General features: G+C 38.8%; 1 protein-coding gene across 2 annotated transcripts in view; it reads right to left on the bottom strand.

The window, feature by feature from the left end:
• Nucleotides 1-16,588, bottom strand: part of AGO3 (argonaute RISC catalytic component 3) — a 177,778-nt gene that overhangs the window by 142,051 nt on the left and 19,139 nt on the right. Inside the window, exon 2 of one of the 2 annotated variants that reach the window (XM_049878743.1) lies at nucleotides 13,235-13,406. In XM_049878743.1, the coding sequence (XP_049734700.1) occupies nucleotides 13,235-13,406 (172 nt within the window). Of the gene's footprint in view, nucleotides 1-13,234; nucleotides 13,407-16,588 lie in introns of those variants that run through there. The other variant, XM_049878744.1, reaches the window with a different exon arrangement.

Genomic DNA, 16,588 nt, shown 5'->3' with positions numbered 1-16,588 from the left:
CTTCTACTATACCCTCAATTCCAACCCATTTTGTGTTCAAATGATTTTGTTTTCATAACATTTCCATCATATAGTTCTCCTGTTTAATAACCTGTAACAATTCTTCAGTATATACTGCAAAAGGTAGGGGTGATCTTCTTGGGCAGGGAAAGCTGAAGGGGCACTAATAAGGAATCCAGTTTGGAAATATCTGCCTGAGACATTCTATCAGTTAAGAAACTTATTTAGATTAACAAATGTCTTCTTAAAATGCAAACATCTTCTAGAACAGTCATACATTAACACTCCAGTTTTGCGAAACAAGAAAAAGGCAATCTGAATGACACTGTAACATGAAGCAGTGAAATTCTGGAAGTGGGTGAGGGTCAGCAGAAATAAAGACGTGAAAGAAGACAACTAAGACAAAGCCTGCTCTACTGTTTTGTCAAGGATTCTAGAAGAGAAGAGTAGAGGAACCAAGGGTCTTCTTGCCCTAGCTGGTCCGTTATTTCACCAAATATAATGTCCCCTCCGGTAACTGATCCCCCCTGGTGATGAGTCCAAAGCAACCAAGTTGGACAATGTTCCACTGTGATCCATAAGGTTTTCACTGGCTAATTTTGGGAATTAAATCACGAGGCCTTTCTTCTTTGCCTATCTTGGTCTGGGAGCTCCACACAGACCTGTCCACCATGTGACCCTGCTGGCATTGAAATACTGGTGGCATAGCTTCCAGAACACAGTGACACAAGTCACCATATTTTAACAAACTGACAGACAGGGTGGTGGGTATACATACTTCCCTGTAATATCCAGTTCTCTTCCCGTACCCCACCATCACATCCGTTGCATTTTACTTTCATACACATTTCATTCACTCTAAAAAATCTAAACAAGGAAGGCAGAGCAAAGATAGCAGAATAGACAGACGCTTCCAGCGAGCCTTCTTTATAACAAAGAACCGAAAAAAAAAGTGAAACGAGTATGTTTGTGGCAGGCTGGGAGCCCTGAACATCAAAGGCAAGCTTAGACAACGAACTGAGGGGCAGGGGAAGGAAGAGACCCTTCAGAAGTGGAGAGGAGTTACTGGACCTGAATCGCAGGGAGCCCTCAGGCACCATTTCTAGAGCAGTGGTGGCGGCAGCGGCAGGCTGGTACTAGCTTATGGCTGCAGTTTCCTCAGAGAAGCAGCCAGCCAATAGCCTACTCACACCTCTGGAACCGGAGGAGAATGGCACTCTCGGCAAAAGCTAAGTACTTGCCTATATTTTACTGTGCGCCCCCCACCCCCAAGCCAGCTTCAGCAGCTGAATCCCTGGGCCTGAGACAGACCTACCTGGTGACCACCTACAGCCATCCTCCCGGCCTTGGGGAAGGAAAAAATTTGCAGCTGGGGGGAAAAGATAATTTGCTAGCTCCATTAACCGGGGGAGCTCAGGACAGAAGCTCAGAAATGAGCAAGTAGAAGCCAGAATTTCTGAACTCGAAGATAAATCACTTGGCACTAATGTATTTGAAGAAAAATCAGATAAAAGAATTAAAAAAAATGAAGAAACCTTAAGGATCATGTGGGACTCTACCAAAAGAAATAACCTACGAGTGATTGGCGTACCAGAATAGGGAGGAATAACAGAAAATACAGAGGAAATTGTTGAAGATTTGTTGGCAGAAAACTTCCTTGATATTGTGAAAGATGAGAAGATATCTATCCAAGATGCTCATTGAACTCCACATAAGGTAGATGTTAAAACAAAGCCACCAAGGCATATTATAATTAAACTTGCCAAAATCAAAGATAAACAGAGAATTATGAGAGCAGCGGGGGATAAACGAAAAGTCACCTACAAAGGAGAGCCAATAAGAATAAGCTTGAACTACTCGGCAGAAACCATGCAGACAAGAAGGCAATGAGATGACATATTGAAAAAAACAAAGAAAAAAACTGTCTGCCAAGAATCATATATGCATCAAAACTGTCTCTTAAATATAAAGGTGAAATTAAGACATTTCCAGACAAACAAAAGTTGAGAGAATTTGTAAAAACCAAACCAAACTATAAAAAATACTAAAGGGAGTTCTTTGGTTAGAAAATCAGTAATATCAGGTATCAACCCAAGACTAGAACACTGGGCAGAGCAACCAGAAGTCAACCCAGACAGGGAAATCCAAAAAAACAAAGCAAGATTATAAAAAAAAAAGTCCAAAGCAGGGTAACAGCGATGTTATTATATAAAAGAAGACAACATTAAAAAAATAAAGAGGGACTAAGAAATGTAATCATACACCTTCCATATGGAGAGGAAGGTTCATCGATACAAAGAAATAAAACTTAGTTTTAAATTTAGAAAAATAGGGGTAAATAATAAGGTAACCACAAAGGAGACAAACTATCCTACTCATCAAAATAAAATATAAGGCAAAAATAGAGACTAAGCAGAAACAAAATCAGTAACAACAAATATGTGGAAAGGACAATATATACAGAAGCTCTATTCAGCACATAAAATCAAGTGGGATAAAGAAACTGTCAACACACAAAAAAAGACATCAAAATGATAGCACTACATTCATATCTATCCCTAATCACCCTGAATGTAAATGGACTAAATGCACCAATAAAGAGACAGAGAGTGGCAGGATGGATTCAAAAACAAGATCAGTCTATATGCTGCCTACAAGAGACACACCTTAGACTTAGAGACACAAACAAACTAAAACTCAAAGGATGGAAAAAAATATATCAAGCAAACAACAATCAAAAAAGAGCAGGAGTGGCAATATTAAATTCTGACAAAATAGACTTTAAAGTTAAATCCATCAGAAAGGATAAGGAAAGACACTATATAATGATTAAAGGGACAATACACCAAGAAGATATAACCATATTAAATATTTATGCACCAAATGACAGGGCTGCAAGATACATAAAACAAACCCTATCAGCACTGAAAACTGAGATAGACAGCTCCACAATAACAGTACAAGACTTCAACACACCACTTTCAGTGAAGGACAGGACATCCAGGAAGAAGTTCAATAAAGACACGGAAGATCTGAATGCCACAATCAACCAACTCGACCTCGTTGACATATACAGAAGACTCCACCCAACAGTAACCAAGTATACTTTCTTTTCTAGTGCACCTGGAACATTTTCTAAAATAGATCACATATTAAGTCATAAAGCAAGCCTTAGCAGAATCCAAAACACTGAAATATTACAAAGCATCTTCTTTGGCCATAAGAGTGGAAATCAATAACACAAAAAGCAAGGAAAAGAAATCAAACACTTGGAAACTGAACAATACTCTGCTCAAAAAAGACTGGATTATAGAAGACATTAAGGATGGAATAAAGAAATTCAGAGAATCCAATGAGAATGAAAACACTTCCTATCAGAACCTTTGGGACACAGCAAAAGCGGTGCTCAGAGGCCAATTTATATCAATAAATGCACATATCCAAGAAGAAGAAAGGGCCAAAATCAAAGAATTATCCCTACAACTTGAACTAAAAGAAAGAGAGCAACAAAAGAAAGCCACGGGCACCAGAAGAAAACAATAAAAATTTGAGCTGAACTAAATGAAATAGAAAACAGAAAAACAATTGAAAGAATTAACAAGACCAAAAGCTGGTTTTTTGAAAAAAATCAACAAAACTGATAAACCACTGGCCAAACTGACAAAACAAAAATGGGAGGAAGCAAAGAGCCCAAATAAGAAATGAGAGGGAGGTCACACGACAACTCAGAGCCCAAGAGACAGAAAGGGCCACGTGAACCAGAGACCTACATTATCCTGAGACCAGAAGAACTAGTTGGTGCCTGGCCACAATCGATGACTGCCCTCACAGGGAACACAATAGAGAACCCCTGAGGGAGCAGGAGATCAGTGGGATGCAGACCCCAAATTCTCATAAAAAGACCATACTTAATGGTCTGACTGTGACTATAGGAATCCCGGCAGTCATGGTCCCCAAACCTTCTGTTGGCACAGGACGGGAACCATCCCCGAAGACAACTCATCAGACATGAAAGGGACTGGACAGTGGGTAGGAGAGAGATGCTGATGAAGAGTGAGCTAATTATATCAGGTGGACACTTGAGACTGTGTTGGCATCTCCTGCCTGGAGGGGGGATGGGAGCATAGACAGAGTTGGAAGCTGGCAAAATTGTCACGAAAGGAGAGACTGGAAGGGCTGACTCATTAGGGGGAGAGCAAGTGGGAGTAAGGAGTAAGATGTATATAAACTTATATGTGACAGACTGACTTGATTTGTAAACGTTCACTTGAAGCTCAATAAAAGTTAATAAAAAAAAAAAAAACAAAAAAAAAAAGAAATGAGAGGGTGATATTACAACAGACCCAACTGAATTTAAAAGAATCATATCAGATTACTATGAAAAACTATAATTTGAAAACCTATTAGAAATGATGAATTCCTAGAAAAACACTACCTACCTAAACTAACATGAACAGAGGTAGAACAACTGAACAGACCCATAACAAAAGAAGAGATTGAAAACGTAATGAAAAAATTCCCAACAAAAAAAAAAAGCCCTGGTCCAGACAGCTTCACTGCAGAGTTGTACCAAACTTTCAGAGAAGAGTTAACACCACTACTACTAAAGGTATTTCAGAGCATGGAAAAGGACAGAATACTACCAAACTCATTCTATGAAGCCACCATATCTGATAACAAAACCTGGTAAAGACACCACAAGAAAAGAAAATTATAGACCTATCTCCCTCATGAATGTAGATGCAAAAATCCTCAACAAAATTCTAGCCAATAGAATTCAACAACATATTGAAAAAATAATTCACCATGACCAAGTGGGATTCATTCCAGGTATGCAGGGATGGTTCAACATTAGAAAAACAATTAATGTAATCCACCACATAAATAAAACAAAAGGCAAGAATCACATGATTTTACCAATTGATGCAGAAAAGGCATTTGACAAAGTTCAACACTCATACATGATAAAAACTCTCAGCACAATACGAACAGAAGGAAAATTCCTCAGCATAATAAAGTGCGGGCATTTATACAAAGCCAACAGCCAACATCATCTTAAATGGCGAGAGCCTTAAAACATTCCCACTGAGATAGGGAACCAGACAAGGATGCCCTTTATCACTGCTCTTATTCAACATTGTGCTTAAGCCCTAGCCAGAGCAACTGGCTAGATAAAGAAATAAAGGGCATCCAGATTGGCAAGGAAGAAGTAAAAGTATCTTTATTTCCAGATGACATGATCTTATACATAGAAAACCCTAAGGGATCCTCCAGAAAACTACTGAAACTAATAGAAGAGTTCAGCAGAGAATCGGGATACAAGATAAACATACAAAAATTAGTTGGATTCCTCTACACCAACAAAAAGAACATCGAAGAGGAAATCACCAAATCAATGCCATTTACAATAGCCCCCAAGAAGATAAAACACTTAGGAATAAATCTTACCAGAGATGTAAAAGACTTATACAAAGAAAACTACAGTATACTTCTGCAAGAAACCAAGAGAGACTTATGTAAGTGGAAGAACATACCTTGCTTGTGGATAGAAAGACTTAACATTATAAAACTCTCTATTCTACCAAAAGCGATCTATACATTTAATGCAATTCCAATCCAAATCCCAAGGACATTCTTTATGAGATGGAGAGACAAATCACCAATTTCATATGGAAGGGAAAGAGGCCCCAGATAAATAAGGCATTACTGAAAAAGAAGAACAAAGTGGGAGGCCTTATATTACCTGCTTTTAGAACCTATTATACTGCCACAGTAGTCAGAACAGCCTGGTACTGGTACAACAACAGATACATGGACCAATGGAACAGAATTAAGAATCCAGACATAAATCCATCCACATATGAGCAGTTGATATTTGACAAAGGCCCCAAAACAGTTAAATGGGGAAAAGACAGTCTTCTTTAACAAATGGTGCTGGCATAACTGGATATCCATTTGCAAAAAAATGAAACGAGACCCATACCTCACTCCATGCACAAAAACTAACTCAAAATGGATCAAAGACCTAAATATAAAATCTAAAACGATAAAGATCATGGAAGAAAAAATAGGGACAACGGTAGGAGCCCTAATACATGGCATAAACAGTTTACAAAACATCATAAAGAATGTAGAAGAAAACTAGATAACTGGGAGCTCCTAAAAATCAAACACCTATGCTCATCCAAAGACTTCACCAAAAGAGTAAAAAGACTACCTACAGACTGGGAAAACATTTTAGCTATGACATTTCTGATCAGCGCCTGATCTCTAAAACCTACATGATACTGCAAAAACTCAACTGCAAAAAGACAAATAACCCAATTAAAAAATGGGCAAAAAATATGAATAGACATTTCACTAAAGAAGACATTCAGGTAGCTAACAGTTATATGAGAAAATGTTCACCATCATTAGCCATTAGAGAAATGCAGATCAAAACTACAATGAGATTTCATCTCACTCCAACAAGGCTGGCATTAATCCAAAAAACACAAAATAATGTTGGAGAGGCTGTGGAAAGAATGGAACGCTTACATACTGCTGGTGGGAATGTCAAATGGTACCACCACTTTGGAACTCGATTTGGCGCTTCCTTAAAAAGCAAGACATAGAACTACCATACAATCCAGCAATCCCACTCCTTGGAATATATCCTAGAGAAAAAAGAGCCTTTACACGAACAGATATATGCACACCCATGTTTATTGCAGCACTGTTCACAACAGCAACCAAGATGCCCATCAGCAGATGAATGGATAAATAAATTATGGTATATTTACACAATGGAACACTACGCATCAATAAAGAACAGTGATGAATCTGCGAAACATTTGACAACATGGAGGAACATGGAAGGCATTATGCTGAGTGAAATTAGTCAGCTGCAAAAGGACAAATATTGTATAAGACCACTATTATAAGGACTTGAGAAATAGTTTAAACTGGGAAGAAAACATTCTTTTGTGGTTAAGGGGGGGGTGGGAGGGTGGGAGAGGGGTATTCACTAATTAGGTAGTAGATAAGAATTACTTTCAGTGAAGGGAATGACAGCACACAATACAGGGGAGGTCAGTACAACTAGACTAAACCAAAAGCAGAGAAGTTTCCTGAATAAACTGAACGCTTCGAAGGCCAGCGTAGCAGGGACAGGGGTTTGGGGACCATGGTTTCTGGGGACATCTAAGTCAACTGGCATAATAAAATCTATTAAGAAAACATTCTGCATCCCACTTTGAAGAGTGGCTTCTGGGGTCTTAAACGCTTGCAAGCAGCCATCTAGGATCCATCAATTGGTCTCAATCCACCTGGATTAAACAAGAATGAAGAACACTAAGGACACAAGGTGATTACAAGCCCAAGAGACAGGAAGGGCCACATGAAACAGAGACTACATCATCCTGAGACCAGAAGGACTAGATGGTGCTCGCCTACAACCGATGACTGCCCTGACAGGGAACGCAACAGAGAACCCCTGAGGCAGCAGGAGAGCTGTGGGATGCAGACCCCAAATTCTCATATGACCAGACTTAATGGTCTGACTGAGACTAGAAGGACCCCCTTGGTCATGGCCCCCAGACCTTCTGCTGGCCCAGGATGGGAACCATTCCTGAAGCCAACTCTTCAGACATCGATTGGACTGGACAATGTGTTGGAGAGGGATGCTGGTGAGGGATGCTGCTTGGATCAGGTGGACACTTGACACTATGTTGGCATCTCCTGCCTGGAGGGGAGATGAGAGGGTGGAGGGGGTTAGAAGCTGGCGAAATGAACACGAAAAGAGAGAGTGGAGGGAGAGAGCGGGCTGTCTCATTAGGAGGAGAGTAATTGGGAGTGTGTAGCAAGGTATACATGGGTTTTTGTGTGAGAGGCTGACTTGATTTGTAAACTTTCACTTAAAGCACAATAAAAATTATTAAAAAAAAAAAAAAAAAACCCAAAACTAAATTTGTTGCCACCCAATCGATTCCAACTCACAACCCTATAGTACAGAGTGGAAGTGCCCCATAGAGTTTCCAAGGCTGTAAATCTTTACAAAAGCAGACTGCCACACCTTTCTCCCATGGAGCGGCTGGTGGGTTCAAACCTCCAAGCTTTCCATTAGCAGCTCAGTACTTGAACGACTGTGCCACCAGGGCTACTTTCATTAACTCTGTTGTTTTGTTGTTAGGTGCCGTCGAGTTGGTTCTGACTCATAGCAACCCTATGTACAACAGAGCGAAACACTGCCTGGTCCTGCACCATCCTTACCATCAGTTATGTTTGAGCCCACTGTTACAGCCACTGTGTCAATCCATCTCACCGAGGGTCTTCCTCTTGTTTACTGACCCTCTACTTTACCAAGCATGATGTCCTTCTCCATGGTCTGATCGCTCCTAATAACATGTCCAAAACATGTGAGACATAGTCTCACCATACTTGCTTCTAAGGAGCACTCTGATTGTACTTTTTCCAAGACAGATTTGTTCACTCTTTTGGAAGTCTATGGCATATTCAATATTCTTTGCCAACACCACAATTCAAAGATGTCAATTCTTCTTTGGTCCTCCTTATTCATCATTCAGCTTTCACATGCATGAGGCAATTGAAAACACCATGGCTTGGCTCAGGCGCACCTTAGTCTTCTAAGTGACATCTTTGCCTTTTAACACTTTAAAGAGGTCTTTTGCAGCCGATGTGCCCAATGCAATGTGTCATCTGATTTCTTGACTATTGTTTCAATGCACATTGATTGTGGATCCAAATAAAATGAAATTCTCGACAACTTCAATCTTTTCTCTGTTTATCATGATGTTGCTTATCAATCCAGTTGTAAGGATTTTTGTTTTCTTTACGTTGAGGAATAATCCATACTGAAGGCTGTGTTCTTTGGTCTTCATCAGTAAATGCTTCAAGTCCTCTTCACTTTCAGCAAGCAAGGTTGTGTCACCTGCATAACATAGGCTGTTAATGAGTCTTCCTCTATTACTGATGTCCCATTCTTCTTCATATAATCCACCTTCTCGAATTATTTGCTCAGCACACACAGTAAGTATGGTGAAAGGATACAACCCTGACACACACCTTTCCTGACTTTAAACCACACACTATCTCCTTGTTCTGTCGCAACAACTGTCTTCTTGACTGTGATGGCTAAAGTTGTGTGTCAATTTGGCTGGTCTATGTTTCTCAGTGTTTATATGTGATTACGCCCATGATGGAATCTGCAGTAAGTAGCCAATCAGTTAAAGGGGAGTTTCCTTGGGAGTGCGGTCTGCATCCAAATATAAGCAGACGTTCTGGCTTTTTGCTCACTCTGGATCCTGCAGCTGCCTCCTGTTCATCTGACCTCTGTTTCTTCAAAACAGCTATCAGCTTATCTGCCCATCTTGGGATTCGTTGATATTCACAGCCTGTAAGCGGAAGCCCTGCCCTCCGACCTGACAATCTTGGGTTCATCAGCCCCTGCTGCTACGTGAATCAGGAGAAGCCTTGCGATCTTGTCTTTAGTCATTAGAGTTCAATGCATCATATCTATTCTTGAGATGGTCTCTAAATTCAGATATGATACACTCAAGATTGTATTTTGGCTCTCATGGGCTTGTTCTAATTTTCTTCAATTTCAACTTGAACTTGCATATGAGTAACTGATGGTCTGTTGTGCATTTGGCCTCTAGCCCTTTTCTGACTGGTGATATTGAGCTTTTCCACGTCTCTTTTCACAGATGTAGTCGATTTGATTCCTGTGGATTCCATGTGACATTCCCAACAACGTGTCTGTCAGTGTGTCATACTGCTGGGGCTTGCATCTCACTGTGATATTCGAAGGTATGCCACAGGTATTCAAATACCAATAGGGTCACCCATGGCAGATACATTTTAGCTGAGCTTCCAGACTACGACAGACTAGGAAGAAGAACCCAGCCGTCTACTTCTGAAAAGAATTAGCCAGTGAAAACCTTATGAATAGCAGCAGAACACTGTCTGATATAGTGCTGGAAGATGAGCCCCTCAGTTTGGAAGGCACTGAAAACACATCTGGGGAAGAGCTACCTCCTCAGAGTAGAGTCGACCCTAAAGATGCGGATGGAGTAAAGCTTTCAGGACCTTCATGTAGTGATATGGCATGACTCAAAATGAGAAGAAACAGCTGTAAACAGCCAGTGATAATTGGAACCTGGAATGTATGAACTGTGAATCCAGAAAAACCGGAAACCATAAAAGATGAACTGGAATGTATAAAGTTCAACATCCTAGGCATCAGTGAGCTGAAAAGGACTGGTATTGGCCATTCTGAATCAGACAATCATATGGTCTACTATGCCGGGAACGACAGCTTGAAGAGGAATGGTGCTGCGTTCATCATCAAAAAGGACATTTCAAGTTCCATCCTAAAGTACAACGCTGTCAGTGATAGGATAATAACCATACACCTAGAAGGAAGACCAGTTAATATGGCTATTATTCAAATTTACCCACCAACCACTAAGGCCAAAGATGAAGAAATCTGAAGATTTTTACCAACTTCTTCAGTCTGAAATTGACTGAACATGCAATCAGGATGCATTGATAATTACTGGTGATTGGAATGCAAGAGTTAGAAACGAAGAAGAAGGATCGGTAGTCGGAAAATATGGCCTTGATGACATAAACAATGCCTGAGGTTGCACGACTGAATTTTACAAGACCAACGACTTCTTCATTGCAAATACCGTTTTTCAACAATATAAGTAGTGACTACACACACGGACCTTGCCAGATGGGAATACACAGGAATCAATCATTCACTCTACTGAGTATTTATTATGTAAGAATCATTGAGCTAAGATTAGGGTTACAAGATGAAGAAAAACAGTCCTTTTCATTGAAATGGTTATATGGACTTGACCAATACAGAAAAAGGAAACGGAAGGTCTAGCTTTCAAATTTAGGTGGAGAAAAAGAATAAAGTAGTATGAGCAGAGAGTCTTTGGTGCTGGGAAAATTAGATTTGCACATGCAGAAGAAAGTATCATGGGCCAAGCCTCACACCATACACAAAAACCAATTAAAAATGGATTCAAGACCTATATGTGTAAACTAAAACGATACAATTCTTAGGGGCAAGGCTGTGAGATCCAGTTTTTAATGCTGTATTATCAGATCTGGCAACAAAAACGTGAGCGGCAAAAGACAAAATAAATAAATGGGATCTCATAAAAATTGCTTTTGTTCATCAAAGGACTTTATTAAAAAAAAAAAGAAAAGACAACCTACAAACTGGATAAAGACTTTAGGGAACGTTATATATGATACAGGTCTAATATCAAAATATATTAAATACTTCTAGAACTTAACAACAAAAAGACAAACAACCCTATTAAAAAATGGACAAAGGACTTGAACAGACATTTCACCAAAGAGGATACTGAAATGGGCAACAAGCACATGAAAAGATGTTCAATGTCATTAACCACTGTTTGCTGTAGATACAGATAAAAACCACAATGAGATACTACCTCGCCCCCATTAGAATGGCAATGATAAAAAAAAAAAAATGGAAAACAACAGGTGTTAGTGAAGCTTTGGAGAAACTGGAACCCTCGACTGCTAGTGGAAATGTCAAACGGTACAGCAACTGTGGTAGAGTATGGCATTTCCTCAAAAAGCTGAATATGGACTCAAACATATAAACAATCCTGAAGACAGCACACGACTGGACAGTATTTTGTTTTGTTATAAATACTGTCTCCAAGCAGTGGAGCCAACTCAACAGCAACTAACAACAAGGCTCACTAAACCTTTCTCAACCACTGTACCGTTATTAATCCTATCCCTCCTTTAAAAAAAAAAAAAGTTCTCTTTACTACAACTATCTAAAATTCTACCAACTGTTTTAGATCAATTCAGTTTCTTTTCTTTTTCACTTATAAATATTTCTTAATGACTACTAAGTCAGGATTCTGGAGATCTGGTCTCACTTTTGCCATCAGAACGGTGTTCTTAAGTCCCTTAATCTTTTTGATTTCAGCTATAGAAAAGGGTATCACAGCTCTTAGATTCCTTCCAACTGTAAAACTCCACAACGCCCTTCCTGACTTCCCAAAGAACCCTAAATTACAAGTTAATTATAACAGTCATATATACACACACACACACACGCACATACATTATATATTTGTTTTATCACAAAGTCTCTTAGTGCTCATTCACTTTCAGGTATAACAAAGATGCTAATAATTAGGATGAAAAGCCCAAGAAAAAGATATCAGATCTTCGTATTTTCTATATGCCTTACCTTCTCTATTAAATGACAAATTTCTTGATAGCAAGAACAATCTATGTCTTGAATGGAGGCTCTTAAGAATATTATCAACTAAGAAAAGTTTGTACTTGACTGTACAAACAAAAACGCTAAATTGAGTATCATATTGCTTTCTAAATGCTCTGTTCTTGTCTTTTTTTTATTGGACTATAACCTCCTTCATGTAAATTCCTTTTATATTCCCTGCATTACGTACATTACACCACACACACACATGCTCGTTGCCATCAAGTCGATTCTGACTCACAGCGACCCCATACAACAGTGTAGAACTGCTCCATAGAGTTTCCAAGTAGCGGCTGGTGGATTCAAACTGCTGACCTTTTGGTTAGCAGCCGAGCTTTTAACCACTGTGCCACTAGGGCTCCAGGTATATTATGGCATTGAGGGGAGGAGGGTGATTTTGTTGAAAGTACACTGAGAAATCTTTATATATCATATGTATTTGTTCCTATACAAGGGTAGGAAACAGTCAAGAGTTGAGAAGCACAGGAACAGAAAGCATGAAACCATACCACCATCTTTACACACCACAGCTACCACCACCACCATCATCTCAAAGGGAAAATTATGAAAGGGGTAAGTAAGGTAGGGTAAGGAGAAAAAAGAAAGCATACTTGTATTATTACCTAACAGCAAGAAAAAAGATACGCTCAGGATGCTCTGCCTGATTTCAAGAGCACGTAAATATAACTTGGGCCTTTTCTATTACCACAGGGAAAACACATAAGCTGTTATAATTAATAATTATAATTTCAAGGCAGTTTGCATATTTTTCCCACCATCACTTCTCTGAAAGTACAATCAATTTCAAAACAAATTAGCCTGTGTTCTTCGCTGAACTGTTACACATTATTGTTGGTTCCCAGATACAGAATATAAATGTTAATCATTACTAAGGCAAAAACAAATACCAACAGCAAAAGAGCTGCATAGCTTCATGATTCTTACCTGTTCACTCTCCTAGGACACTTGTCTGGTTTAATATCCACCTCATAGAGGTAGACATCAATCTTTGGGATTTCAACTTGAAAACAGTTAGCCAGTAGTTTAATGGGTTTGCCCATGGTGCCATAGCCAGGTCGTCTGGGCACCATGAGTAGGGGCTGGGCCCCAACGGGTCCTGCCAGGGAAGGAAAAAGAAAAAGAGTAACATTGTTATAAACTGCATTTCATACTCTAATCAACCAGAGTACGTTAGAATTATAAATACAGCTGATAAACAGTTGAAGCCTAGTGCTGAAAGATAACATCATTCCTAACACTTCAACTTCCTTCACCCCAATTTCCTTTCTTTATTAAACAAACAAAAAAAACCTGGAAAATTGTTTTAGAATAAAGTAGAGAGAAGGGTGAACAGTCTTGCAAGCCCAAGTGAGCATAAGCAAGCACAAGATAGACACAGAGTGTGACACCAACAGCAAAGTAAACTCAAAGAAAGTGGAAGGAAATAATAAAAAGCAAAAATGAACAAAATAAAAATATACAATAAAAAGGATTATTTGAAAAGGTAAAACTGATAAACTCTAGGCAAGACTCATTTTTTAAAAAATGAGAAAAAAGATGTAAATAACCAGTATCAGAAGTGAAAAATACTACAGGTACTGAACATGTTATACTGTGCCAATCAATTTGATGAAACAGACAAATTCCTCAAGAAAAACAACTTACTGACACACAAAAGCATACAAAATCTGAAATGTTCCATAGCTATTTAAAAAAATTAAATCCAAAATTAAAAAAATATTTTCATACACACAAAAAGGATTCCAGGCCCCAATAGCTTCACTAGAATTGTATCAACCATTTAAGGACAAAAAAAACAAAACACCAAACTTATACACAGTCTTCCAATCCAACTTACAATGCCAGAAAAACGCTGACAATAAAACATGACAAGGACATTATGAAAAAGAAAAATCATAGGCCAATCTCATTCATGAACATACATGCAAAACATCTAATCAAAATGTTAGCAAATTAAATCCACCATTATATCAAAAAGGTAATATATCATGACTAAAATGGATTTAGAACACAAATAAAGAATTGGGTTGACAATCAAAAATCAATGTATAAGTAATTCAATCAATAAAGAAAAATACCAACGATCATCTGGATAGATGCAAAAGCAAGTGCTGATTTTTGTCAAATATATATTTGTGGTGGGGGGTGGGGGAACAGGGAGATTTAGAGACCTAGGAATAGAAAGTTTCTCAATCTGATAAATGGTCTCTAGAAACAACCTACAGCAAACAGCATACTTAATGGTAAAATGTTGAAAGCTTTCTCCCTGAGATTGAGAATGAGACAATGTTGCTTGCTATCATCACTTTTGTTGAACATTTTGCCACAGGTGCTATCCAGAAAAGTGAGGCAAGAAAAATAAATACAGTAAAACCTGAGAATGCCAGGGCCTGTATAAGGTAGAAACCTGTCAGATAAGGAAAACTCAAATATTTTCCACTAATAGAGAGCAAAAGAAAAATGGTAAGACTGCACCCTGTCAAAGACGGAAAACTTTCGAGACCCGGAAAACAAGGCAGTTCCCTTGAGTTTCGGCTCTCATAGGTTTCACTGTGTAAGGCTTTGGAAAGGAAGAAATAAGCCTGTCATTACAGAGGAATCTAAAAACAAATATTAGGAATTAATAAGAGATACAATGATGTTCATTCCAGCACTGTTTACAAGAGCAAAAAGGTGGAAACAACCCAAGTGCCCATCAACAGATGAATGGATAAACAAAATGTCGTACATACATACAATGGAATAGTACTCAGCCTTAAAGGAAAATAAAGTCCTGATATATGCTACAACATGGATGAACCTCACAGACATTATCCTGAGTAAAATAAGTCAATCACAAAAGAATAAACACTGGTGAAATGGACATGAAAAGAGAGAGTGGAGGGAGACAGCAGGCTGTCTCATTAGGGTGAGAGTAATTGGGAAATGTGTAGAAAGGTGTATATGCGTTTTTACGTGAGAGACTGACTTGATTTGTAAACTTTCACTTAAAGCACAACAAAAATTATAAAAAAAAAAAAAAGAATAAACACTACATGGTCTCACTTATACGAACAGACAAGAATAGGTAATTATATAGAGACCAATGGTTACTAGGGGTTACAGAGGCTAGAAAGGGGAGAGAGAGGGAAAATCTTTCCCTGGAAAGCAATGAATTTTTATTTATGGTGATGAGAAAATTGGCATCAACTAAGGGTAATGGTTACACAACTTGACTAATGTAGTTGCTATCACTAAGCTGTACATCAGAAAAAAAGGGTGGAGTGAAAAGGCAAATATAGTGTTATATATAATTTTACAACTACCGCAACAGCCAAGGAAAAAAAAAGGCTGCAGCTGTTGATACTACTTAGGTATAACTAAATACCTCACGTGATTAATGTTCTTGGCTCAAAGATTTAGGGTCATGGTTTCATGCATCTATCCAGTCCACGGGCATAATGTCTTCAGAGTTTGTGTTCTACCTCCTAGTTCAGTGTGTAGTGCCTGGGGTTTCAAAAGCTTGCCAGCAGCCACTCCAGATACAACAATTGGTCTCTATTCGTCTGGACCAACAGAAGGAGACCCAGAAATCAGAGAAGGCTGGATAAAGAAATAAAGGGCACCGAGATGGGTAAGGAAGAAGTATCTCTATTTGCCGATGACATGATCTTATACACAAGGAATCCTCAAGAAAACTGCTGAAACTAATAGAAGAGTTCAGCAGAGGATCAGGATACAAGATAAACATACAAAAATCAGTTGGATTCCTCTACACCAACAAAAAGAACATTGAAGAGGAAATCACCAAATCAATACCATTTACAGTAGCCGCCAAAAAGATAGAATACTTAGGAATAAATCTTACCAGAGATGTAAAAGATCTATACAAAGAAAACTACAAGACGCTACTGCAAGAAACCAAGAGACCTACATAAATGGGAAAACATACCTTGCTTGTGGTTAGAAAGACTCAACATTGTAAAAATGTCTATTCTACCAAAAGCGATCTACAGGCACAACGCAATTTCAATCCAAATTCCAACGACATTTTTTACTGAGGTGGAGAAACAGATCACCAACTTCATATGGAAGGGAAAGAGGCCCCAGATAAGTAATGCATTACTGAAAAAGAACAAAGTGGGAGGCCTCGCTCCACCTGATTTTTGAACCTATTATACCGCCACAGTAGTCGAAACAGCCTGGTACTGGTAGAACAACAGATACATAGACCAATGGAACAGAATTGAGAATCCAGACATAAATCCATCCACATATGAGCACCTAGTATTTGACAAA

The sequence above is a fragment of the Elephas maximus genome, chromosome 3, assembly GCF_024166365.1.
Source record: "Elephas maximus indicus isolate mEleMax1 chromosome 3, mEleMax1 primary haplotype, whole genome shotgun sequence".
In the NCBI taxonomy this organism is placed as follows: Eukaryota; Metazoa; Chordata; class Mammalia; order Proboscidea; family Elephantidae; genus Elephas; species Elephas maximus.
Note: the sequence above shows the minus strand (reverse complement) of the source record. Positions and strands in the feature narration are given on the sequence as shown.